The sequence below is a fragment of the Apiospora kogelbergensis genome (genome assembly GCF_038363985.1).
Source record: "Apiospora kogelbergensis strain CBS 113332 chromosome Unknown utg000003l_segment0_segment0, whole genome shotgun sequence".
Lineage (NCBI taxonomy): Eukaryota > Fungi > Ascomycota > Sordariomycetes > Amphisphaeriales > Apiosporaceae > Apiospora > Apiospora kogelbergensis.
In genome coordinates this window covers 2,847,038-2,871,159 of record NW_027117420.1, presented here as the reverse complement: position 1 = coordinate 2,871,159, position 24,122 = coordinate 2,847,038, and the positions used below count along the sequence as shown (strand labels likewise).

Below are 24,122 nucleotides of genomic sequence, written 5' to 3'. Positions count from 1 at the left end.
AGATACGCTGTGGAACCCATAATTTTCAGTATATCTCATATTGCTGTTGTTATAATTCATACTCTCCGTACCAAAAACTCCCCTTCTCTTCCCTCCCTTGTATATACTATGCGTTCGCATTCTTGCTCCAGCTACGGATACGTGCTCCGTACTACACAAGCATATCAGATAGATGTTTCGGAGATTCAATGCATTCACACTTAACTCACGTGATAGAAGACGAAGGGCACTGGGATGAACAATACGGCGATTCCACCTAGTAACGAGTTACCTGGGCCGACACCAAGTTGACTGTAAAGCGACCGCGCCTGCGTAACTCCCATTGGCGTTAGCATGCGTTACAGGCAACGAAAAGAAAACACATGTATTGCTGATCGAGACAGGAAATAACAACTAACGAAGAGAGGGAACGTAGCCCCGAATGACGCACGAAACAGCGCGGCCCCGGCGAAGACGGAGGCGGCGTACTGGGCGTAGGCGATGCCGATGTAGTTGTATATCGAGTTGAAGAGTGTGACCATTCCCACAGAAAAGAGGCCGGACCCTATCACTGAGATGATCCAATGAATATCGGGCCGCGACGTCCAGCCGAACCAGAAGAGGCAAATGGGCAACGCGAAGCAGCCGACAAAGGTGGGCGGGAGCAAGTTCTCGGGCACGAAGGTGCCGTCTCGCATCCGGGGCACTACCTTCCACCGCGTCCAAAGCAGGAAAAGGGGGAATAGCGATGGCGGCGAAAACGAAGATGCCCATGAAGACGAGGCCTTGCTCCCCCGACGAAAAGTGGTAGATGTCGCCGTAGACTAACGGGAATGATTCGAACCAGAGGAAGAGCACGCCGTATAGGAGGCCGGCGTACAAGTCGACCAGCAAGATGACCGGCTCGCGAAAGGTCAGGGTGAAGGCCCGACCCAGCATGACGAGGGTGTCTTTCGACGTATGGTGGGTGGCGTCGACCTCAGACTGGCTCCTCAGGCGGTTGTTCCCCGTTGCCTTCCTCAGTCGCTTAGCCCGACGGTAGAGGATGTTGGCGGCGCTAGTCTCGGGGAAGAGAAAGAACATGGTCAGGAGGACGAGGATGCACAGCCAGGTGAAGACCCAGATGGTCCATCGCCACCCCTTCGCGGGAGCGAGGTACCCCCGATGATGGGGCCGAAGACGGGCCCGCATATTCCGGCCGAGGCCCATATGCAGAGTAATGAAGGGACCGCGGTCGGTTCGTATATATCGGTGATAGTACCTCCTCCTGTCGACAGGCAAGGGCTTCCCGCAGAAGCCGGTAAGCCAGCGAAAAATAAGGAAGACGGCCACGTTGGGTGCAAAACCAACGGGTAGCTGGAGCAGAATAAAAGCGAAGAGGGTCCAGAAGAAGATGCCAGAGCGGCCGACCTTGGGCATCTCGGATAAGGGAGACCATAGCATAGGCCCAAAGCCGTATCCACTGGGGAAAGCAAGAATCAGCATAAACCACTTGACAAGGTACGAATGGCCCAGACTAATCGATTGCTCACAGGGTGAATAGGGAGAGCCCCAAGGTAGCGACAATGTCGCTAACGCCAAACTCGGCTACGAGACTGGCTTCGCCGGGCACGTAGATGGAGCTGGCTATGTAGACGGCGAAGTTCAACAGGCATAACTGGAATGCGATCGAGTGTTTGAGGCCAACGGGCCAGTTCTGCGGGTTCTGGACGGCGGTTAGAATAGGAGGTACTGTGTCAGAAAAAGGACCGCGAACCTCAGGGTCATCAGGCCCATACCAGCCGACTATGAGTACTTTGTGTTCATCGTGGGCTGTCTTAGAGCCTGGGCCATGGGAGCCAAGCGCAGCTGCATCATGGGACTGTCCTTCCGTTGCATCTACTAAAGCCGGACCGGTTTCTTGCACTGCGTCTTTCCAAAGAGCAGGATTTCGTTCGTCAGGATACTGGAAGATTCTTCGACGGGAAACAAGCCGCACGAGTTGACCAAAGGCGGTGGTATGGAGATGGAGGGTCATGATAAGGAAGTACAGAAGGACTTGCTGAGGAGTGCAAAACGTGGTTGAGCCAAAAACGAGATCGGGTAGTCACTGGTGTGTTGAAGTCCCATCATCTTGAACGCCGCAATCAAGAGCCGATGCAAGCGGACTTAGCTGGCGTTAACGTCGTAGAGTCCGACATGCGGTGGCATGGAAAGAGTGCAACCGGAGGAGTCCCGTCCCTGCATTATCGCCGGTCCAGTAGAAGTGCCGTGTTAGAATTGGACCCCGCCATCGACAAACCCCGCCGCCTATCAAAAGGATCCAGGTGCCGGTTGCAACTACATACAGACTAATATGGTGAGGCTCATATCCATATATCGATGGGGATGCATCGAATCCGCAGTGGGCCTAGAGACGCGCAGTGCTGGGGCAGGATGGGCCTATCCCGCCAGACGAGATGGACGTTCTGGATGGCCTCCAACAAAGGATAGAAGAAATAGAAGAAAAGACGGCCATGAATCAACCAGCCCGAGGTGACGCATTGTGGCGCCCAAAGCACGACGCACAGGCGGGCATGTGTCAGCGCCGGGTCCTTTGTTCGGACGATGCAGCGATGCTCGCATGCACGGGCGCGACTCAATCTTTCAATGCAGTGCAGGTGCAGGACTGCAGGTGCAGGTGCAGGTGCAGGTGCAGCGGGCTTAGCGCTGTCGTAGCGGTTCAGGCCTTGCATTAGCGCCCATCTGGGACAGCGGCATGACCGTCGCCGTCATCATCATCCACTATCCACCGCAACTCGTGAACATCCAAACCTCCAAAACCTCATCTCCTCCTCCTGGTAGAACATTGTGCGAGTCCCGACGTCGACGTCGATAGTCAATCACATCTCGGCTACCATCCTGCCCGCGTTCGACCCGCCCGTGACCTCGCAATACTCTCGCGCGTCTTCTATATCTGGTTCGATTGGACACACCGTCAGTCACGAGTCGCACCCCGACGACGATGGCGCCACCCGCCGAGATTACCATCCCTACGACGTCGCTCTCCAAATCCGACGATGGTTCCAAGCCATATACTCTTTACAACATTACCTTGCGACTGCCGCTCCGGACATACGTGGTCCAAAAACGCTATTCCGACTTTGCCAACCTCCACCAAGCCATCCAGAAACTTGTGGGCTCGCCACCCCCCGCGCCGCTGCCAGGGAAGTCGTGGTTCAAGAGCACAATATCCTCGCCAGAACTGACCGAAGACCGACGCCGGGGCCTGGAGACATACCTTCGTGGCATCGCCGAAAGCCCCGACCGGAGGTGGCGGGACACCCCAGCATGGCGGACCTTCCTGAATCTGCCAGGCATCAACAACAGCGCTGGGAACAGTGCAGCGTCGGTGCGCGCGGGTGCGGGCTTTGGCATCCCGAATCGAGACGCGGCGAGGAATGCAGGTGCGCAAGACCCCGGTACATGGCTGGACCTACACAAAGAAATGAAAGCTGAGCTTCAAGAGGCCAGGCGGTGTCTAGCGAGGCGCGATGGCGCCATGGATAATGCTACCGCCTTGGAAGCCGGTGCAGCGGCCAAGCGATCACTCGTCAAGGCGGGCAGCTATCTTACATCGCTGGCCGATGGGCTGCGAAGCATCGCCGAGAGTAAGAGACTTGGCGACGGCGAGATCCGCCGACGGAAGGACCTTCTAGCTGCCGCCAGGGTAGATAGGGAGGACCTGGACAAGCTAAGCAGCTCCATCGCGCCGGGGATGAAGGCAGGGGGCACGGAAGCACCGGCATGCCCTCGGCGGGCGATAAGGCCGCTCTCCTGGCCGGTGACCGGCCGCGTGCATCGGGACGGGTTCTCGGTGCGCCACTGCCGGAAACCGACCGGACCAGGGAGCTGGACAACCAAGGTGTGGTGCAGCTCCAGCGGCAGATGATTCATGAGCAGGACCAAGACGTCGAGAGCCTGACCAAGATCGTGCAGCGGCAACGCGAGATGGCCGAGGAAATCAACAGCGAGGTCACTAGGCAGAACGAGATGCTGGAAGCGCTCGACGACGATGTGAGCCGGCTCGACAAGAAGACGAACATCGCCAAGAAACGAGTCAAGAACTTGCGATGACGGGACATCCTCCTGAGCTTGACTGTACGAGGGACGCTGCTCTGGGTCGAGATTTTTGTCATCACGGTCCAGCTCGCAAGGGGGTCCTAGGATGGGTAGCCTGGTGTATTAAGGCCGTACTGGTGTTGGGCCATCGACTGGTCTGAGAGCCAGCTACTGATATGCAATATGGGATAGGCGAACAAGGACTGTTACTGATGTTTACGAGGCGTGTACAAGACGTTCAGGCCATTTCTTTTTGGAATTTTTGGTTAAGCGAGTTTGATGGTTCATATTGAATCGGACGAAGCCTGCTTTCTACGTTCCTTTTCTTCTCGCGATCAGACAGGGAGGAGAGCGGCATTGGACGTATGATACCACACCATAGAGAATGTTAATCACCATAGCTACGAATAATATCACATAACTAACGACTGATACTAGACATGTAAATACGAGAGTTTTCATATCATCGATTGTGAATTGGCACTCGGGTGCTTTGCCAACTACGCTTATAGTTACTTGCTGAAGACACGCCCAATGTGATCTTGCTGCGACCATTCTTCCCCGAGTCGCACCATTCTATCGCTAAACTAAACTTCCGTAGCTCGTTCACAGCTGATAATGATGTCCGACGCCCGTTCCGCTAGCGCATACAAGGTCGCGGTGAGGTGGCCGCTGATCTGTAGAGGAATAATGGACGCGTCCACCACTCTCACATTCCGGGTGCCGTATACGCAGAGCTCCGGATCGACGACACCGCCGAGGTCCCGCGGCATCATGGCGGCCGTGCCGAGCCCATGGTGGTTCGGGGTCGCTGTACCACGCGAGGACCGCCGAGTGTCAGCTTTATAGCCTTACGACTGGTGGGTAAAGGGGATGCGACCATCCGCCGCTCGAAGCCTTAGGTGCTACGGGGGTAGAGAGAAGGAGGTCGTATAGCATGGGAACGATTTCTGTAGACTTACCAGAGCCGGCTATATGCGCCTCCCACTGGGCCTCCGCTGGGTTGGAATCCGGCAGGGCCTCCTCGCCCGGGAATATGTTGGCGCCCACAGTCTCGTTCATGGGCGCTGTACGCCAGAATCTTTGGGCGACGCGTCCGGCGGCTACGGCGATGGTCATGTCGACGTCGACTTGGAGGTACTGTGGGTCAATAACCTGATGACCAAGTTACGACGTTAGTTCTTGGGTGTTGGGCCCCTCGGAGAATGGGGCATAGTTAATTGGGATGATTGGGGTGGAAGCAAAGGGTGGAAGGGACGAAGGGATGGAGGAGCGGTAAGAGGAGGTAGGAACGGAAGACGGTAAAATCTACCAAATGTTGGCTCACCGGGTTTCGACCCTCCGCGCCCTTGCTGCTGAGATGGACGCTGCCACGCGAGAACGGGAGAAGCGGCCACAACGCCGACCCGAACTCGCCGGGCCGGGCGAAGCAGATGATCTCAGCAACAGTCACGCTCTTGGCGAAGATGAGATCGTGCTGGAGGCGGAGGATGCGCTCCAGCGCCTGGGCGGAGACGCGGTTGCCGTTGGCGGCGGCGATCTGGGCCGACCATGCCGGCAGCGACGTCAGGGTGCGGGACGCAACGTCGGCCAGCTGCTCCGGACCGAAGAGGTCACCTGCGCTCAGGAACGCGGCGTAGGGGCTGATGGCCCCCGCTGGGACAGTATCAGGCTTAGTACTGTTATACACCAGTGCAATGTTGGGCTGCTCCTGAAAGTTCTCGCCGACGCCCGGTAGGTCGACGACGATGGGTAGGCCGTGGGCACTGATGATACTGCTCCCAGTCAGCGATATTAGATCGGGCTCCCAAAAGGAAAAAGGGGGAAATGGAAGAGGCGGAAAGGGGGCACGGGGCAACTTGTCCATACTCTGGGTTGCCTATTCCTGACTGCTCGAGGATAAGGGGTGTTCGGATAGCCCCCGCTGAGAGAATCACTTCCTTCTTGGCCCGCACCGTTATCTTCTCCCCACTTGGTGTCACGTACTCAACACCCCGCGCCACTACCATCGCATCGCCATCGTTTTCCTCGGGTTTCCGCTTCCGTGTTGCGGCACCGCATCCGTCCGAGTCCCACACCACGCGCTCCACCGTTCCCTGAACGAGATCCAGATTCGTCCGATCCGCCACGTCCCAGTAATACGCCCTCGCCGCGTCGTCGCGCACGTCCGCATCCCGGTCCACGGTCATAGGCCACGCCGCGAACCCCCGCACACCGCCGCCATTCGGGTCTCGATTCCAGGGCTGTCCCAACGCGTCCCACGTGGCGCGCATGCGCTCGAACAGCGTCCCGTTCAGCATCTCGTACGGATAGCCCGTCCGCAGCGGGCCCGCCTCGCCATGGTAGGCCGGGTCCCACGACGCGCCGGCGGTCGTCTGCGCCGCGCTGGGGGCGTGAACGCCTCGCTGCGAAGGTAGTACGGGAAAAGCTCGCGCCAGGTCCAGCCCGGATTCCCGAGGGCGGCCCAGGCGTCGATCTCGGCGGCATCGGCGCGGACGTAGGTCATGCCGTTGATGATGCTGGTGCCGCCTATCGCTTTGCCTTGGTGGTACTCCAACGAGCGGCTCGCGAGATGGGTCTGTGGTATCGTCGCATCTAGTAGCAAGGGGGTTAGAGCCACTTCCCGCTGCGTCATCCGTGGCGCCTCGGCTCGGAGGATGCAAGAAAGGGGGTGAAAGGGATGCGATGGTACTGGAAGGGGTCAGTCTACAGATCGATCATTTCTTCAGGGTGGGAGCTACCATTGCCAATCTATATGGGTTCCAAACGGCACAGTGAAGGCCAGAGGGTCGGTCACGTTGGGGTTGGACCGTTCATCAGCCCCCGGCTCGATCACCAATACGGTGGTAGAGGGGTTCGTAGACAGCCGGTGGGCGATGACGAGACCTGCTGTCCCAGCTCCGGCAACTATGTAGTCGTACTGGCCCGTTTTGTTGCTTCCGTATACGACGCCTAGACCGAAGGCCGCTGTCAAAATCAGTGGCATTGCCATTATGAAGTTTCGAAATTGATAGGGACTAGGATTATGTCTCCAATCAACTGAGCTAGCCTTCTATTTGTATTCATATGAGAAGTATTACCCTGTCCGGCGTGGAGACTCTTGCTTACGCTTTTTGCCACTGCATCTCGGTCCCGAAATCTTAGTCCCCGGCCACGTCCGGCAGTCCAACCTCGGCAGGGTCCGATAAAGGTTTCAGGCTCTGGATTTCGCCCACCACAATGTCTGCTCCGAGCCACTGAATCTTTCCAGTTACGCCTTTGGTTGTTGAGTATAATTTCTTGGTGGTTTGGCCGCCTCGATGACGTCACAATGTTGGAGAGCCTACCATGAAATAACCCAAGTATCCATGGCCGCGATAGGATGCTCTCATTTGGCAATCTTCGCCGAAAGGGCCCCCTCACATGGTGGTGAATTGGAAGTACGGTGGCCGGGAACAAGCCACTTGGCGTCGAGCATCCTGCGTGGGAATAATTAGCAGTACAGGCAGGGCCTAAATGCTGACCACCGGAACTACAGGATGTACTAGCCTTTGCCAGCCCTGTACGATATGGGATCTCTAGTATAGGGTAGATGCATCTAAGATTGGATAAGGCTGGCATTTAGATTGCCCCCCTTCAGCCACCGATGTGAACAAACATTGGATCCGACCTTGTCCGCCCCTTGCACTATACCCTGCTCCAAGAGGTTGGCCTAGACCAGGTAAGGAAATCTACTCGTCCTGGTCGGCAGCCGGCAGCCCCCCACCTCCCACCCCCCGGTCGCCAACCATCACAGGACGCAGCCTGGAAACATCAGCAGGCAAGCGTGTGGCGTTTCATACATGCACTCGGTGGCTTTCCGGTTTGCCGGATACCTGAAATGAAATGCTTCGAGCTGAATCGGCCGGAAGAGTCGCCATGTCCTTGGCGGGGACGAACCCGGGCAAACGGCATGCAGACATGCATCTTCTAAATAGATTGTTGTATCATAGTGAGTGTTTTGCTGTCTCGATCGCCCGTTGCCCAGATCCTTCCCCAAATCTTGCTCCCCCTGCCGTCCCCCTTGTCAGTCTAGCTACATGGGCAGTGCCGCCCTTCTGCCCCCCAACCCCCTTTCTGGTACCGTCAAACTCTTTACCCATGCCCGCCATCACCACTGCTATTTTAGCTGCGTATCATTTATCACTTTTCAAGAACTCTCTTCTTGGCTTTCTCCTATTCCATAGAATGTGGGTGGGCTGATGGTACCCAGGTGATATGGTCGAAATGGACGCCTGTTGGCTTTGTGATCCGGGATACCGCGGACAAGCGCATATGCAGCTTGGATTTCATCTGCCTTTTCTTATGTGTAAGTCTTCAATTCGGCATGATCTTGGGACACACTTGGGAAGTGTTACCGACATCACCTGTTCTCTGCCGTTTGTTGTTGCCCTGGTCATCAGCCGGGGGTCGCATGAGCGCCTTGTCCATTTTGATTGTGCGATCACCGGGACGTCCTGAGGGCCTCGCGGATGTGCTAGCTGGAAGAAGAGCCTTGCTTTCTCTCCCCGGTTTGTGACCCTGGGGCTCCATCTGGAGGGACATGAGCTTGAGTGCTTCATGGGTTCTTTGCAACGCCTGGTCGACCTTCTTCTGTTCCGCCTGGCTCATCCCGCTCTTCTTAGCCTTGGCCCAATCCGCGCTTGCCTTCTGAGTCCCGTCGATGATTCCTTGACACTGTTCTCGTACCTGGTTGGGAATACCGGCCAGTATCTGAGTGACATTGTCAAGATCCATGCGGCCCCAGCCTGCACGATTCAACTCATTCAATGTCCCAGTTAGCTTTCGGATATTCGCCTGTTCAACATCTTCCTCGTCGCTCTCAAGTTCGAAGATCTCCATTTCGTGCATTTCAGGGTGCAAGCGGTGACATGTGTGTTTTGAGTTAGATGTGTTAAACTTGGTGATATGGGTTTGCTTTGAATTCATCCACTACCCGTGGCAGAACCCGCGGGTGCCTTCTTATAGATAGGATAATATTAAATATTGTTGTTTCATAGATGCTTGCTAGCTAAGCCTTGCTATCCCTCTATTGGCAAGTCGGATAGCGAGTACTGTTCTCTGAGTCACACTTCGCTTAACTTGGTTCCTGTGTGTTAGGCTGGATTCGACCGGTATGTATCAGTCACCGCCATTCACAGTGTCACTAGAAGTGGCATTGTGCATGAAGCGTCTGAGAGACGTTCAAGGCGACATCTATGTCACAGTGTTAATCTGAACTATCTACAATCTTCTGGTCAAGGCACCAATCTCGTGCGGTCGTGTCCTGTATTTCAGGGGTCACGCACGGAAAAGAAGGACCATCGCCAAATCTCCAGCATGCGCAAACTTTCGGTCAACCAATCAACATTATCTGAGTACTCTCTACCTACTACCTAGCTACGTAAGGGTTCTGACCTCCTTGCCACGCTTCTTGGCAGGTCGGCAAGTGTTTCGTGTTCCTGCTGTGACATACGACAGAGGAACAATACTTTCTCAGCTCATGCTGCATGTATGCGGTGGTGGCTTGAGTGAACTTTCCACTTTGTTCCGTCTTGGTTTGGTACTGTGCTCCCCCTACCCTACCACACTGCATGGTAGATTTCCGCTCAAATCTAAGCAAACACGGAAAGACTTTCCGATTGGCTAGGCAATTTGGACATGCCGTTTTCTTCTCTTCCCCCTGTTCTGGTCCAGACTGATTGATCAGTTGTTGCTGGACAGGGGGCTCACCGGGCTTAGCTGATGCCCGATCAATATCAATACACACCCGCACTATACGGTAATTGTAGCATATATGAAGCCATTTAACCCTACATGGGTAGTTATTGTGTCAGCCAACCCCAAGCTCAAGGCTTCGTACAGAGACAAATCTGTTTGAGCAACAACGTGGCCTGCCTGCATAAGTACAACGAACTTTTGCTGTCTCTTCAACGTCACGTATGTTCACAATATACACGATGTCTATGGGGAAAACCCTCCAATTCCCTTCACAATCTTAGTCTACTCTTTTCTAGATACCATGTCACACAGCAAGCACCACGTCGAACATCCGGACGACCCTGAGGATATAGACCGCCAACTAGGATATCTCCTAGCCAAGCAGCTCAGAAACGGCAAGTCTAGCCACACCTCCGAGGGTAACGGTACACCGCGTAAAGACCTGTGCACATGGCTGTCGTATTATCTCAACGACGAACGCACGTTGCTACCTGAAGACCACATAGATCTTCCCAGAGCTCCAGGGCCGCGTTTTACTGCCATTGACCCTGGCGCCTCACTCGATGAGATTGAGAAGACTCTGCTCAGCGATGCTGGCGACCTTAAGGCTTACCGCTTCTTTGTTTTGAAGCCTTTTCGGGACAAGCTGATCGAGAGCTGGGACATGTACTATCCCTGGTTTCAGATCTGGCAGGACAGGGTCGCCGACGCCGCCGCCGACGCCAAGGCCCATGGTCTTTTGGACAACACGAGTGAGCTCATGGAACGCTTGAAGCGAAGGGGCCCCTTCGTCTCGGACATCGGCAACTGCACGTTTCTATACGAGACTGGCCACGGGTCGGAGTACTTCAACTTCGTCAACATCGGACAACATCCGAAAGACTACGTTGATGACGAGGCTTCAGGCAAAGTCGCTTCCTGCAGCTCGCCCGAGGTCCTTCGCGGTACCCACGATGATCCCTTGGTCGATGCCTCTGGGGGCCATTCTCCCAAGGTCTGCAACATCACGGAGCCCGCCATGTCCAATGAAGATGTGATGCATGTCATCGATTACATGGCCCAACAAGGCGCGGTGGAACTCAACATATATGCCTGCATCAATAAGCTCCTACGCCGGCCTGATACGTGCGAGGCAATGGAGCAACTGCGGCCTACCAGACGAGAGCACCGCCGATTATTGACGGAATATGCACCCATGGTCGACGTTGATTTTGATCCCGCCCTCGCTTGTTCACGCCCCATTACGCTTCACCAGGCCCTGCAATGGAAGAAGTGGATTTGCAGAACCCGGGCTGGCACTTTCTGTATCGAATGCCCTTGCCCGAAAACTGCCTGCTTGGTATTGCTCCCGGATGGCTCTGAAGCAGCACATGAGCTTATTCCGCGACATTTCCACATGGATCCTTTCAGACAGGACTTTGCGATGCAGCATTTCAGGGATTCGCATGGAGAACCCATCATGACCACGTCAGAAATACTCACGATGCATGGGAGGAAGGGTGAGTTCTTCTGATTGCACCTAGAAGCACGCATCTATTCTGGCACTACATTAACACCTGGCCTATTCTCTCAGTCATCGATGGCCACTCAACCGAGTTTTCCATTGCCACACACAACTTTATCGCCAAGTTGTGGTGTCTCGAGGCAGCATCGGAATGGGCAAGGCTACCCCGGCAGGGCGCAAACAGCGAAAGCGAGACCATTGACAGCAGTTGCGTCACTAAGGTTATAAGGGCAAGCCCTGTGTCAGATACAGATCATTACCGCTTTGCGTTACCTGGAGGTGATGATGCGCAATTCATATTGATCTGCACGTTTGCTGGCTGCGATTGGCTGTGCGAGAATTGTCCTTTTACTCACAATAGGGCCAAGAAGCATTTCCAAGTACATGGCCTCGACATTGCCAACCGTCAGGTGCTTGAGCATTTTGTCTTCCAGGGTTTGTCCAAACGCTGACGATCAATTTTGCTTTCGCTAACGATTGTGATAGTTGTTGATCATACTCGGATGCGATGCGAGTCCGCGCCGCAGAAACGGACAGCTGCCATGCTAACGCAAAGCCCGACAACACACAAGCGCGCAAAAATGACTCCAGGGGAAGAGACTTCAGAGTCACCATATGATCCGGAGCTACCATCTGAAATGGAGCGTTGCTTAGGTGTAATTTTGACTCCCAACCATCCCCGTCTATGAGTTCTGGCTTACGACTTAGTAGTGTCAAGCTCGCCGGCTAGAGTGCGACCTCGAGGGTTCTTCGTGCTCCTACTGCAGAGACTTGAAGCTCGACTGCTCTCGCGAGCACAATGCATGCATGAACCCGTTACTCATAGACCCGGCTGTAAGAGCTGAACTACCGTTGCCTCGAACGCAAACTTATTGGAGATGGCAAAAGTCCAAACTATTGGTTGCATGCCAGCTAAGAGGACTAGACACCAAGGGAACGCGTCCCGAACTCGTTAAAGAGCTTGACATGGCTGGCGAACGAGAAAAACAAGCTCTTAAAGCCGCTGGTCGAGAGTAAAGCCAAGATATATCAGTGCCAAGTGAACTGGGTGTAGTGATGCTGGGCATTTGTGCACCTATGTTCTCACCGGTGATTTGGCGAGTTCGTGTGGTGAATATTATGTTGTAAAGGGGATGATATGCTCCTTTCGATCGGTGGTTGTGCTCCATGACCGCAGGCAAGTACGCTAGGCGCGAGAGTCAGTGCCTGAGATGGGTTATGTGCAGACAATCTCGGATTAGCCAACTAGCCTTGCAATGCATATGTCATGTTGTTTTCTCAAATACGCTGTCTGTCCATGTGCCCCCCTAGAACCCTAGAACCCTGGCCCATCCAAAAGTGGCAGGGAGTGTGTTATGAAAGAAGCAAGCTCAATGGCGATGTACAATGTCGCTCTACACTGCCGCTTTAGGCTAAAGCGTGTAGCCGCAGTGCTATATATGCCGACGTGTCAGGTCGTGCGGCTGCCCGATACAACCTTGCCCCCAGAGTCTATGATCCCGGTATAGAGCTACGCACCCGGAAGCTGACCCGAAGATGGAACCTGGGCAATGGCTCTGAGGTACAGGCCGACCCCCTCGCGGGTTCAAGCAAACTCAACACTCACATTGAGTGTTGATTAACCGTGTTTTCACTCACCAAGCTCTGTACGTCAATTAGTCTCTCAAGACTTTCCCTAATCGCACTACCGAAAGATCCCACGCACCTCTCCCACACAACAATGGCACCCTCAGATACACGATCCGCTATGGGTCGCATCTTCAAAGACGGGGATGCGTACGTCTCAATTCCCCATTTCCAGAAAATCTGCGGCTTTACTGACAGTGATGGGGCATGATGTAGGTGCATCGGCCTGGATTTCGGTCACACCAGTTCCAAAATGTCACTGGCATACAGGGTAAACGGGGAACGTACTCCACAGCTTCACGTCATTCCTGTCCCTGTCAGTAACGACAATGCGCATGAGTCGGGACGCAACGATCATCTGCACCAGTTTCCGTCCTATGCAGGCTTGAAAAGAGAGGTAGGCGGTTGGGTCACGGGGAAGCAGGCCCTGGATTGCGATGAATGCCTATCGCTAAAGTCAATGCTGACTTTCGTCGCCGGCAACTCATCGATGAACGCTGTTGAAAGTCTGCCAGGAAGCAACTGCATCTGGCGCCATGCCAATACGGATAGCAGATCCGAAAGACTGTACAAGAGCAGCCTCAGAAAGTCAGACATACGCCGACTCCTCAAAGCCTATTTCACAGAGCTGTATCAGACAGCCAGGGCTTTCGCGAGTCTCCGGGATGTTCAGATTGAGGGAGTCGTCATCACCTTCCCGAATTACCTCAATGAGGGAGAGACAGCCGACTTTCTCACCAACTACATAGCCGAGCTCCTCGGGATCATCCGACCGATCTGGGGTCAGCATCTCGTGTATGAGTCGGCTAGCGAAGGTCAGGCAGCTAGCGTGTACATTGTCGAGAACTGCCAGGATTTATCCGCATCCGATAATCAGACAGCACGACTCAAAGAGCTTTTCGGCGGGTTGGATACCACAGGGCAATTGAACCTCCTCGTCGTGGACAACGGAGGCAGTACAACGGTACGCTTGTTTTGAATTCTTCTTTTCCCCTTTTCTGCAGGTTCCCGTCATACGAGCAGCTTCCCTCAGTAGTCATCCAGTTATCCAAGCCTTGATACTCTATCTTCAAGCTTCATCCAGCCTCTATTGCTAACAAAAGCAGAACTTCCAGTCTCTCGGCATTATGATCAACGAGAATTACGAGATAGTATCGAGTCAATCGAACATGCCAACTGGTATCCTGTCAGGCTCCAAAGGAGGAAGCGCCATGGTGAACGAGAAAGTGGACGTCCTAGTGAAAGAGTACTTGGACAATTTACAAAAAAACTTCAACGTGCCTAATGGAGAGCGGGCCGCTATGGCGAAGGAATTTGATCGCAAGAAGAAAGATTTCGACTACACGGTAGGCATCGCGGATGTCAACCTACAATGTCAGGTCAGAGGAATGGGGTTTGGAATACCTGGCTCAGCTCTCACGCAGATCTACAAGGAGGCTGTCAAGCCAGGCCTTGATCTGATCGAGAAAGAGATCAGCAGAGTGATCGGTCTGCAGAAAGACTTTGCGGTTATTTTCTGTGGCGGCAGCTACGTGAACAAAGGACTGTACAGTGCTACTGTGCGCTTGATGAAACGCATGCGCAGGGCAGCTAGCGAAGCCGGCATCGTCGCCAACTGGGGCTTTCAACGCAGCAAGGGCAACTGGCATTCTACGGTCGCTTCTGGTGCTGCGTTGTCCATGATGCATCGTCCCACCCCACGGAGCCTGTTACAGCAGTCTGCTATCGGCCTCCAGGAGGTCCGAATCCGGGCCGATGGGAAGAGATCGATAGGCGTCGACAAAGCGGACGTCTTGTACTTCGACCACAATAGCGAGTCCGTGGTGGTTGACATCGACAACAGCGACTCTAGGATCCGCCCCAGGTGTGAATATCATCTAGTTTGCGATCCTCTGTACCGCGACCGCAACCCTGACCCAATGCTCCTGTTCCAGCATGGTTCCGTACGTGGGGCATTGCCAGATATTCCTATCAAACCAGAGCGAGAGGCGTACGCTACATTTGGACCATACGATCTTGGGTGGTTCTTTAGTGCTGAAAATCTGCCCCGGGGAACGGTACGGTTCCATCTGAGTCTACTTCCGCCCGTTCTGGATGAGCAATCTGAGGAAGGCTGTGAGTTGGGACCGCTCAAATTCCTCATTTCCATTCAATCGACAAACAGACGCGCCGGCGGGGTTAAAGATCCTCGCGACAGGAGGTGCATCATCACATTGGCGACCGATCCTCCGACGAAGCTGCTCAACGTGATTGAAGACGCCCAATTCCTGCCATTCTGGTGCACTATATGCCAGAGCGAACTGGTTGAAGCCTGGGTCTGCGACTCCAATTCATGTCGAAATTTCGCCTTCACAATCTGTGGCGATTGTCGTGAGAGGCGAACGCCGCTTCTCCCAATACGTGGGAGGAAACGCCAGCATGTATGCATGCACGAGACACTGAGAAGGATGCGCATCCCATAGCCTCGCGAGGTCGACGAAGCAAACGCCTTGCACGGGGCGTTAGGATCGGTTACTGGAGCATACCCAGCTCTGAATCACACCTTGCTGGCTGGCAGTGATGACCCATCTAAGCGATGGTAGCTCGACTCTCTTTTCTTTTATCTTTACTTGATCTTGCATGTGTCGTTTTTTATGGGGAGGGGCGAGTTTCCTTTATCGTGCTGGAAACGTAGACGTCAGATTAGAGTTAATAAGGGTCGAGCCGGAACGCCAGGGATGATACATGAGGCATATCGGGAACAGAAGGAGTGTGGGGCTGGGTCGCTTTCCTCCTATATTTAGTATATGTGCCAACTTTACATACGTCTTTCTCCCCTACACTACACACCTTATTCCATCGTCATTCCGGGTTTGTCCTGTCCCCTTCAAACCAGTGCCGTACATAGGGCGGACTCCTTCGGTTCCACAACTAGGGTAGCTCATATGGCGCTCCTGCTTCGCGTCCATAACCGCGTCGTCGATGCTCCAAAATCATGAGAGCCACAACCCTGACGGTAAACAGTATCACGCGCGGTAGATACCACAGGGCGAGTGCGATGCCAACAAACCATTTAAACTCGCTTGTCGGTTCGAGGATACAGGCTGCGAATCTGAGGCCCTCTTCATGCTTGCATCCTTGGAAGTCGGCGTACATTGTCGCTTGAACACCCATTGTTAGCCGTTGGCAGAACAAACCAGGTGTCACCACGCAGAACGGGAACAGGGGCGGGTACCGGCGTGCTTGTAGGGATGGGATCGTGCAGCTTCTGCCAAAGAGAGGGGGGGCAGCCTAGGCTTGTAATTTGCCGTGGGCCGCAGGTGGGGTCGGGACTGGTAACGGTCGGGACGGTCGTGTAATAAATCAGGTCCTACAGCCGGAAGAGCGGTGCGACCTCTCTCGTGATACGTGTAGACACAGAGAAGATTGGCGAGACTGGAAGGGATGGGCTGTCTACGGATTCCACGCCGCACACTGGCATCCCTTGCCGGGCCGGAACAACACCAGAATATCCTGTGCCACAATTTGGCCATGTGGATCGTGACCCAAGGACCTGACTATCTGCGCTGCCATCCGGCAAAAGCGTACCTGGCACGGTGGATCGCGAAATAATCTACATACATACATATGTATCGCCCGCAAGCAGAAAAGGACCGGCACGGTGGATCGCCAACCAAAGTGACCCAGGTTGACCGGCGATTCATCCGCAAGAGAGTGGCACCGTTTGGTGCTCAGAGCTTTGTGTCCCCTATTGTGGTCTCGTGAGCTCGTCCCCTATTCTTGCGTTTCCTCCCGATTGCCTGTTTCTCTGACCTGCATCCCCTCTGCCGAACCCCGTCAGGCCTTATTTTCACTTTCTGGCGACACTTTTCTCTTTCCATTTCTTCCTCGTGCATTGCCTTTCATAAGGCCCCTCCTCTCAGCCTGCGCATGTCGGACCTGCGCACACATGGCGCCATCACCATGGGTACGGACCGCGACTGAATGGGCAAGGCTTCGGGGGCTCATCGCCCTTAGCGCTGTCTTTCTACTCTGCCCTATCTTCCTCATGTACCGGGCCTACTCGACAAGTGACATCGAGTCGCCCAAAGCATGGAAGGCCGATATCTTGAAGCCGGTGCAGGTACCTTCGTCCGCACCAAGTACTATCTCGGCAGTAACCAATGAGACCCTCGGCGTAAGTCATGTTCTTCTTCTAATCCTTTTCTTTTTTTTTCTCTTGCCTGCTCCCCACGTCATTGTCTTTCCCATTGACACGGTACCCACATCGATGTGTCGCGATGCAAGTGCCGAAACTCCACTATAGCGTTTCGAATATAGGCCAATGCGCATGACGTCTCGCTATGCACGCGCGTACTAACGCGCGTAAATCCAACTTCAGTTCGAGAAGATCCTGGTCCTCTCCGTCGGTCCCAGCTGGCGCACCCGCGGCCTCGCTGCCGCCGCGAACCTGACGGGCCTCGATTTCACCATCCTCCCGCAAAGGCAGCACTCCGATGAGCTCGTCCACGCCTTCCAGCACAAGGCCAGCGGCGTCAAAGGCCGGCACACGCCGCCCTTCGGAAGCGCCAAGGCTTGGCTTGCCCACCTTGACCTCCTCAAGCACTTCATCAGCTCGGGGCTGGAGACGGCGCTGATCGTCGAGGACGACCTGGACTGGGATGTGAGCCTGCGCACACGGCAGATGCAGCTGGTCGTGGACAACGTGCGCAACTTCACGGGCGTCCGGCCGGACGACCTCTCGACGTCGTCGCCCTACGGCGACAACTGGGACGTCATCTGGCTGGGTCATTGCGGCTGCGACATGCGGCCCATCACCAACTCGCTGGTGCCGGTGGGATGGCCGCCCGCCGCGCTGCCTTACTTCGACCCCCTGCGCCTCAACGGGACGAGGAAGCAGGCCCACTGGGTCCTGGAGAAGATCGGGTGGCCGGTAAAAGGCTGGGTGCCGCCGCCGAACGGCCTCCGCCTGGTACAGGACGGAGGGGCCGTTTGCACGTGGGCGTACGCCGTCAGCCGCCGTAGCGTGGAGAAGGTGCTGGCGCGCATGGTGCAGGGGGACGACTACGCCTTCGACCTCGCCCTCAAGGATGCGTGCGACCACGGCGTGCTTAACTGCGTGACGGTCCTCCCTGGCGTCATGTCGACCTACTCGCCGCCGGCGGATCTGGGGTACAAGAGCCTCGTCAACGTGGGGGACGGAAAGGGAAAGAAGGGTGACGAGGCAAAGTTCGAGGGCGTCAAGGGCACGACTTCGAATATTGTGTCCAGTGCGCGATGTAAGGCTCTTTTTGCTGAGCAGTGTATACCACCGGGGGCTCTATTTACCCCGTAATACCATAGCTACATTCAGTGGCAGAAATATCTCGAGATAACACACGATGCATTAGTTCCAAGCTATTGAGCAATTGTCTGACTTACAAACCTTGATAACCGCCATACATGGACATTTCTTGGGTGTCTAAAGATTTGTCTATCTCAGCTGATTATGAGTGAGCCACATTTCATCAACTAAAGGTTACGAACTGATGGGTAGTTTTATCATTTGCTCTGGTCAACGCTCCGGCGTCACTATGTTCGCGCTGTCGGGAGCACGGTACAAGCACTTAACAGCAATCCTTGCTCTAACTCAGACCCTGTAGGCGTCTAACGGGCCTATCACATTTGGTTCTGAAGTCACCAAAGACAAAAACAACAGCTCGGCTGCGTCCTGGAGCACATCACATAGTACAAAACAAGGGTTGTTTTATTTTCGAATTATAGTCAGTGCTTTCGAAGAAAATACGCCCGCCTGGAGCGTTGCTTGCTGCCGGCACTGGGAGTGATTACGATATTGACCTAAAATGGGGATTACATGGTTGCAACCACGGGTACGCGGTTGGCGCAGAGGGCGCGTATCCCACGCCACACGCGGCAGTCGATCTCACTCGTCACCGCCAGCAAACATCGACTGCGCCCCGTGATTGGTCCCAACGCCCCAGACCCCTAATACGTAGTTCGATGTAAGGTTCTGCGGGCCTACACACTCCTGTCCGTCCACATGTTCTTTTCATGACGAAAACCTGGACTTCATACTATTATGCAGTTCCGACGATCCAATGGTACAGTTAATGGTGCCGGTCAGGACATCGCTATCCCGGGTCTCACAATGTCGCCGATATATATTGATCAAAAGGGGATGGTGAAGCTTATACTATGGAAACCAACTGCCTCATTCTTGTTTGCTCACCGAGGCTACTGAGATGCGGTTTGATCATATGAGGCACAGTATTTTGGGACTGTTTTGTTGTTGGTTCAGACGCCTGTTTCCGATTGGGTAGCCTACATCCCATCTCTATGTCGGTCAACTAGGATGACTTTCAGGGTAGCAGCGAGTTGATATAACTTCAACTTGGCATTTTCACGCTCTCGGCCAACAGTGCCCTGCATGTCCACCTACAGGTGTATAAATGATCATCGAAATTCAAGAAAAGTCTTCTTTCACAACTTCGACTTACCAAAGCAACCCCAATATCAGACACATTAGAACTCAATACTCCCTCATCTGAAACAAGCACACATTGATATCATATACCCAACAAACTATTTGCAATCATGCGTTCTTCAATCTTCGTCACCCTCGTCGTTTCCGTTACCTCGGCCTTGGCGGTCCCAGCTCCGCCTGCCCCTGCTCGCGTTGACCCGGCCCTCGTTGACCTGCCTCGCGCTGACCCTCCCCGAGTCGACCCAGCTCGTGTCAATCCTGCCCGTGTCGACCCTGCCCGTGTCGACCCTGCCCGTGTTGACCCGCGAGAGGATCGCGCCCATTAGCGTGTACCTATCGGCATATGATTCTGTAAGTTTCCCGTTACAGTATCATTTTCGATCGGACACTGATTTTGCCTTTGATGGAACTTATTTAGGATAGCCATATAAGGATCATGATTGAGCTATGAGGCGGGGTTTCGCCGGGTCGTTCGAAGCCACGATGGAGAACTGCCAAACGGAAGGAAGTACGCGGGAAGTGCCTCGACAGATAGTCATAGTCAATTATCCAAGATATCTCGACGCTTTATTTCTCTTGAATACGCTGTACCGGAAACGCAGCTACCAAAACGAGTAGTCACTTCCAAAGCCGGGATTCCTCCTGTTGCAGTCGAAAGTAAAAGTCAACCGAGCAAGGATGCAAATCGCTTTGGAAGTGTCAAGTGTCTGTCTGTATCGTGGTGAAGCAGGCGCTATTAATTGAGTCCAAAAGAAAGGAGTGACTTCGCCTGATTGATTTAATTACCGACCCTATCTGCAGCTGTGTGGCTGGAACGAACAAGTTCAAGCCCTGTAGAGTGGCGGTGCACCGGGGGCCCCCAAAAGCTCGTGGTTCGCAGCCTCTTGCCGCCTTCCACCCCGCCGCGACCAAACATTGGCAGGTTGATTGGGTGACGCCAGTGTCGATTTTAATCTTTGCCGTGTTATTTGCAGAAGCCTAACGGGAAGTTGCAACACCACTCCTTTCTAGAAACCACCACTCACTCCAACCCAACCCGGTTATTGATCTTGTTGTTCTCCCGCTTCCTTCGTGATTTGCACGCCATCCTCTCGCGACTCTATTTCTTCGGCCAGAGCATTTGTCGCCTTCGCTTTCTCCTCGATTAGCGTTCTCCCAAAAGCCCCCTCCCGCCTCCATTTTACGTTCGTCCGATTTGCAGTAAACAAACATGGCCAACGAATCTCGGTGAGTTTTCATGGTGTTGATGCCCAGCATCCTCCCCCAGCAAGCTTCCCCGCGATCTGCGATCCTGTGATGGAACCACAACGGCTGACATGATGATGCAACGCTATCTAGGCAGGAGCTCCTTGGCTGGCTCAACAGCCTCCTCCAGCTCAACATGACCAAGGTCGAGCAGTGCGGTACTGGGTAAGTCGGGTCGTCTATTCTCCTCTGCCTGCCCCTCCCCCACCCTACCTGTCTTTGGTTCCCGAGCTGACCGACGATCCTCACAACCACAGAGCGGCTATTTGCCAGGTCTTCGACAGCATCTTCATGGACATCCCTATGTCGCGCGTGAAGTTCAACGTCAACGCCGAATATGCCTACCTTCAGAACTTCAAGGTGCTGCAGAGTAAGTCTTCACTTGCCGCCGCACCTTGCCCGAACCACCCGAATCCCCCGATACTTCCCAGCTCCCCATATTCCCAACCGAACATTTAATCCTTTATGGGATGGAGATACCCGTTACTGGTTCATTTGCTTACAAAATGCTACCGCAGACTGCTTCGCCAAGCACCAGGTCGACAAAATCATCCCCGTCCAAGCCCTCGTGAAATGCAAGATGCAGGACAACCTCGAGTTCTTGCAGTGGACCAAGCGATTCTGGGACCAATACTACCCCGGCGGCGACTACGATGCCGTTGCGCGACGGAAGGGAAGTGGCGCCATGCCTGCTTCCGGTGGCGCTGGCCCTAGGGCTGCTCCTAACACTGCTGCCGCACGACGAGGTGGCACGACCCCCTCTGGTGGACCTCGGCTGGGTGCCCGGTCGGCTGGTGGTGGCGCTGCTTCGGCTGCCCTGACAGCCGAGAACAACACGCTCAAGGAGACGGTTGTGGGTCTGGAGCGGGAGCGTGACTTCTACTTTAGCAAACTGCGCGACATAGAGCTGTTGGTGCAGCAGGCTGTCGAGGAAGACCCCGAGATCGAGAAGCAAGAGGATGGTCTTGTCAAGCAGATCCAAGCGATACTGTACTCGACCGAGGAGGGCTTCGAGATCCCGGCCGAAGGCGAAGCGGTGGAGGGCGATGACCAGGAGACTTTCTAGACACGGCGTTCGGCCTAGGAGCAGAAGAAACTTGGCCCCGAGGGAAAGGGCTGTGGGTGGTAATAGTATTGGGGGCGACTGGGGCGACTGAATAATGATAAGTTGCTGCCAATTACAGTGTAATGTAGGGAGTGCTGTACGAATGCAACACGAAAGGGCATATGGCGTGGAACGGCGCGGAGTCTGGCAGCGACTGGCAAAGCATTTGGTCTACAACAAATCCGTTGGACGCATGACCTAGAAACCCCATCCATGGGCATTGGCCATGGAAGACAGGCTTACTAGGGCATATTGATTCCTGCTATCTCCTTTGGTTTCCTCTTTGACGGAAGAGGCCTTTGGGTTGTAGCTTTCATGATAGAGAAAGAGTTTTCTTCTGCTAATACGTTTCTACAAAACACTTCGCCTTGTCCGTGAGTCTCACTTCCGGCGTCTGCTTCTGGGCTCGAATGCATTATCTTGTAGGTCACCTTATGCCTCAGACTCTGGGCTACATGGTGTCGCATAGCTGGTAGAAAGCAAAAGGGGAGGCAGCCTTGCCAAAATGCACCAGTCACCACCGATGTTCCATGATTTCGTTCCGTGGACGATGGTGGCGATCTAGCCACTGTCGTTGGGTTTCCTCCGAACTCGCGTGATGTTGTCTTCCTTTGACGATCATTTCCACTCCATTTCGTTCTACATACGGCGTCGCATGTTACTGACCGCATGCCCTGTCTCAATGGGAATTGCCTTCCCCTTCATGAACCTTGGAGTGCTGCATTGTATTCAATGCTCATTGCGTTCGGACGAAGAAAGCATTGCAGAATGGCTTATTTATCAAGGGTGCATTGATTAGTACTGATCGTTCTTTCCCTCGCCGACAGGTGGCTCCCGACGCTCCTTCTACGCTCTCAGGAGTTTGGACTGAAAGGGCCCTTTCGGATTTCTCCATCGCAAATGTGAAGCTCGCAGCTTCTTATCGAGTTCTACTGCGCCCATAGCACTTGTCGATTCTGTATTTCCTTTCTCGACAGTGCGAGGTTCGTCGCAATCTGAGTCTCGAGTCCCATTGCAACTCCTTGTTTCCATAGCTGTCGCATTTATCCAGCATGTCCAATCTCAGCGCAGAAACTCGAAACTCCAGGGCAAGTTTGGTTGCACTCGAGGGTGGCGCAATGTACAGTCCGCGCCTTACTCGAAGCAAGACGAGGCAAGCTCCCGAGACCACGTCGTCATCGTCGTCCAACCGTCAGGACTCTCGGATCCATAAAATACCTGGCAAGCACTCAACACCGAAGCAGAGTTCCTTGCTGTCCATGATCGAACGTCAATCCATGCGCATCGCCATTGCGAACAGCATCGTAACAGACACGATGCATAAGCTCGCTAGCCCTTCCATCGATGGCAGCGACGATGCCACCAAAGCCTCCCGTCCCAACACTGGGAGGAGAAAAAGCATCCTATCCGCCCCCTTGTCTTCACACCGTCCCACGCGAACGTTGAGAGCTAGCGCAGCTACACCATCTGGCCATGGCAGCACGTCGGCCGTGGTGAGCCAGGACCAAGGAAGCATTGCTGGGTCTGATCGTCTCAAGAAGAAGGATCACCGAGCCAAGACGACAAAAGAGCTGCAGCCGGAAGTTGATCTCTCCCGCGGGATCCCGGCTGAGCGGCACGGCTACTACTGCATTAAAGACGTCGTCGCCGAGGTGACCCGCAATGGAGCCACCCAATACCTCGTGGAGTGGGATGGCACCGACCCGAGTACCGGGGTCGAGTGGCCGGCCGACTGGGTAAGTCTCCACTGCCTAGTTTCGTTCTTATTTCGTCGTCGTCCCCTATCGTGGGACCCCTTTTAGTCCTTGGCCGACGACCACGACGGAGGCGAGAAAGTCGGCGAGAAGTGCCACCAATCATGTCCCCTTTTTCTGTCTTGGCCGACGACCACGAGAAGGGTGGCGAGCTCAATCTCCTTTGTCAATGGACAACCCCCAAAAAGTTGGTTTTGGCAAATAATACCATCTAGTCATTTTGCGTCGTCCGCCAAGGTCAACTCACAATTTATGTTGAGAAACTGACCTCGTTCACAGGTTGCCGCATCTAATTTGAACAAATCAGCCCTAAAAGCGTGGGAAGCAAAGAAAATTGAAGACTTGGGCAACGCTGGGGGTGCCAGCAATACGAAGAACCGGTTAGCCGGTTAGATGGAAGTATTTGGTTCATGACAAGAGAGGTCAGTTTGACGTACCGCTCACGTCTGCGATACCTAACGCGCCGTATTGCTCACGCCTTGGATCACTCCATCAACGTGTTATTCACGTGTGGCGGACAATGCATATATAGCCTTGGTTGGCGCAACAGTATCGAGTGCAGAACGATTGTACTTTGTTGCAGCAGGTTAATATACAAGCGGCTCTACTTCTTGAGGGAGAGGTCAAGTCACTCCCACACTCCCACTT

General features: G+C 54.3%; 11 protein-coding genes across 11 annotated transcripts; 6 read left to right on the top strand and 5 right to left on the bottom strand.

The window, feature by feature from the left end:
- Positions 1-106: 106 nt before the first annotated feature.
- PG998_005693 (uncharacterized protein) lies at positions 107-1,996 on the bottom strand (the record flags this gene model as incomplete). Its single annotated transcript, XM_066872511.1, has 6 exons — positions 107-151; positions 210-308; positions 399-689; positions 742-1,441; positions 1,512-1,684; positions 1,736-1,996. The coding sequence occupies 6 exons, from the start codon at positions 1,994-1,996 to the stop codon at positions 107-109; spliced, it is 1,569 nt and encodes a 522-aa protein (XP_066732608.1).
- Positions 1,997-2,962: 966 nt separating this feature from the next.
- On the top strand, positions 2,963-4,074 carry PG998_005692 (uncharacterized protein; the record flags this gene model as incomplete). The annotated part of the gene is made up of 2 exons (XM_066872510.1): positions 2,963-3,608; positions 3,692-4,074. 2 exons carry the CDS (start codon positions 2,963-2,965, stop codon positions 4,072-4,074), a joined length of 1,029 nt encoding a protein of 342 aa, XP_066732607.1.
- Positions 4,075-4,646: 572 nt separating this feature from the next.
- Positions 4,647-7,051, bottom strand: PG998_005691 (Glucose oxidase; the record flags this gene model as incomplete). Its single annotated transcript, XM_066872509.1, has 6 exons — positions 4,647-4,870; positions 5,022-5,214; positions 5,387-5,834; positions 5,929-6,444; positions 6,480-6,637; positions 6,833-7,051. The coding sequence occupies 6 exons, from the start codon at positions 7,049-7,051 to the stop codon at positions 4,647-4,649; spliced, it is 1,758 nt and encodes a 585-aa protein (XP_066732606.1).
- A 1,343-nt stretch (positions 7,052-8,394) lies between these two features.
- On the bottom strand, positions 8,395-8,919 carry PG998_005690 (uncharacterized protein; the record flags this gene model as incomplete). Its single annotated transcript, XM_066872508.1, has 1 exon — positions 8,395-8,919. The coding sequence occupies one exon, from the start codon at positions 8,917-8,919 to the stop codon at positions 8,395-8,397; it is 525 nt and encodes a 174-aa protein (XP_066732605.1).
- Positions 8,920-10,078: 1,159 nt separating this feature from the next.
- On the top strand, positions 10,079-12,298 carry PG998_005689 (uncharacterized protein; the record flags this gene model as incomplete). The annotated part of the gene is made up of 4 exons (XM_066872507.1): positions 10,079-11,276; positions 11,351-11,716; positions 11,768-11,937; positions 11,993-12,298. 4 exons carry the CDS (start codon positions 10,079-10,081, stop codon positions 12,296-12,298), a joined length of 2,040 nt encoding a protein of 679 aa, XP_066732604.1.
- A 703-nt stretch (positions 12,299-13,001) lies between these two features.
- Positions 13,002-15,369, top strand: PG998_005688 (uncharacterized protein; the record flags this gene model as incomplete). Its single annotated transcript, XM_066872506.1, has 3 exons — positions 13,002-13,057; positions 13,124-13,871; positions 14,014-15,369. 3 exons carry the CDS (start codon positions 13,002-13,004, stop codon positions 15,367-15,369), a joined length of 2,160 nt encoding a protein of 719 aa, XP_066732603.1.
- A 448-nt stretch (positions 15,370-15,817) lies between these two features.
- PG998_005687 (uncharacterized protein) lies at positions 15,818-16,060 on the bottom strand (the record flags this gene model as incomplete). The annotated part of the gene is made up of 1 exon (XM_066872505.1): positions 15,818-16,060. One exon carries the CDS (start codon positions 16,058-16,060, stop codon positions 15,818-15,820), a length of 243 nt encoding a protein of 80 aa, XP_066732602.1.
- An 874-nt stretch (positions 16,061-16,934) lies between these two features.
- On the top strand, positions 16,935-18,221 carry PG998_005686 (uncharacterized protein; the record flags this gene model as incomplete). Its single annotated transcript, XM_066872504.1, has 2 exons — positions 16,935-17,063; positions 17,268-18,221. 2 exons carry the CDS (start codon positions 16,935-16,937, stop codon positions 18,219-18,221), a joined length of 1,083 nt encoding a protein of 360 aa, XP_066732601.1.
- A 1,268-nt stretch (positions 18,222-19,489) lies between these two features.
- PG998_005685 (uncharacterized protein) lies at positions 19,490-19,693 on the bottom strand (the record flags this gene model as incomplete). Its single annotated transcript, XM_066872503.1, has 1 exon — positions 19,490-19,693. The coding sequence occupies one exon, from the start codon at positions 19,691-19,693 to the stop codon at positions 19,490-19,492; it is 204 nt and encodes a 67-aa protein (XP_066732600.1).
- Positions 19,694-20,580: 887 nt separating this feature from the next.
- PG998_005684 (uncharacterized protein) lies at positions 20,581-21,681 on the top strand (the record flags this gene model as incomplete). Its single annotated transcript, XM_066872502.1, has 4 exons — positions 20,581-20,597; positions 20,709-20,780; positions 20,873-20,985; positions 21,134-21,681. 4 exons carry the CDS (start codon positions 20,581-20,583, stop codon positions 21,679-21,681), a joined length of 750 nt encoding a protein of 249 aa, XP_066732599.1.
- Positions 21,682-22,838: 1,157 nt separating this feature from the next.
- Positions 22,839-23,867, top strand: PG998_005683 (uncharacterized protein; the record flags this gene model as incomplete). The annotated part of the gene is made up of 2 exons (XM_066872501.1): positions 22,839-23,456; positions 23,754-23,867. 2 exons carry the CDS (start codon positions 22,839-22,841, stop codon positions 23,865-23,867), a joined length of 732 nt encoding a protein of 243 aa, XP_066732598.1.
- Positions 23,868-24,122: the final 255 nt, after the last annotated feature.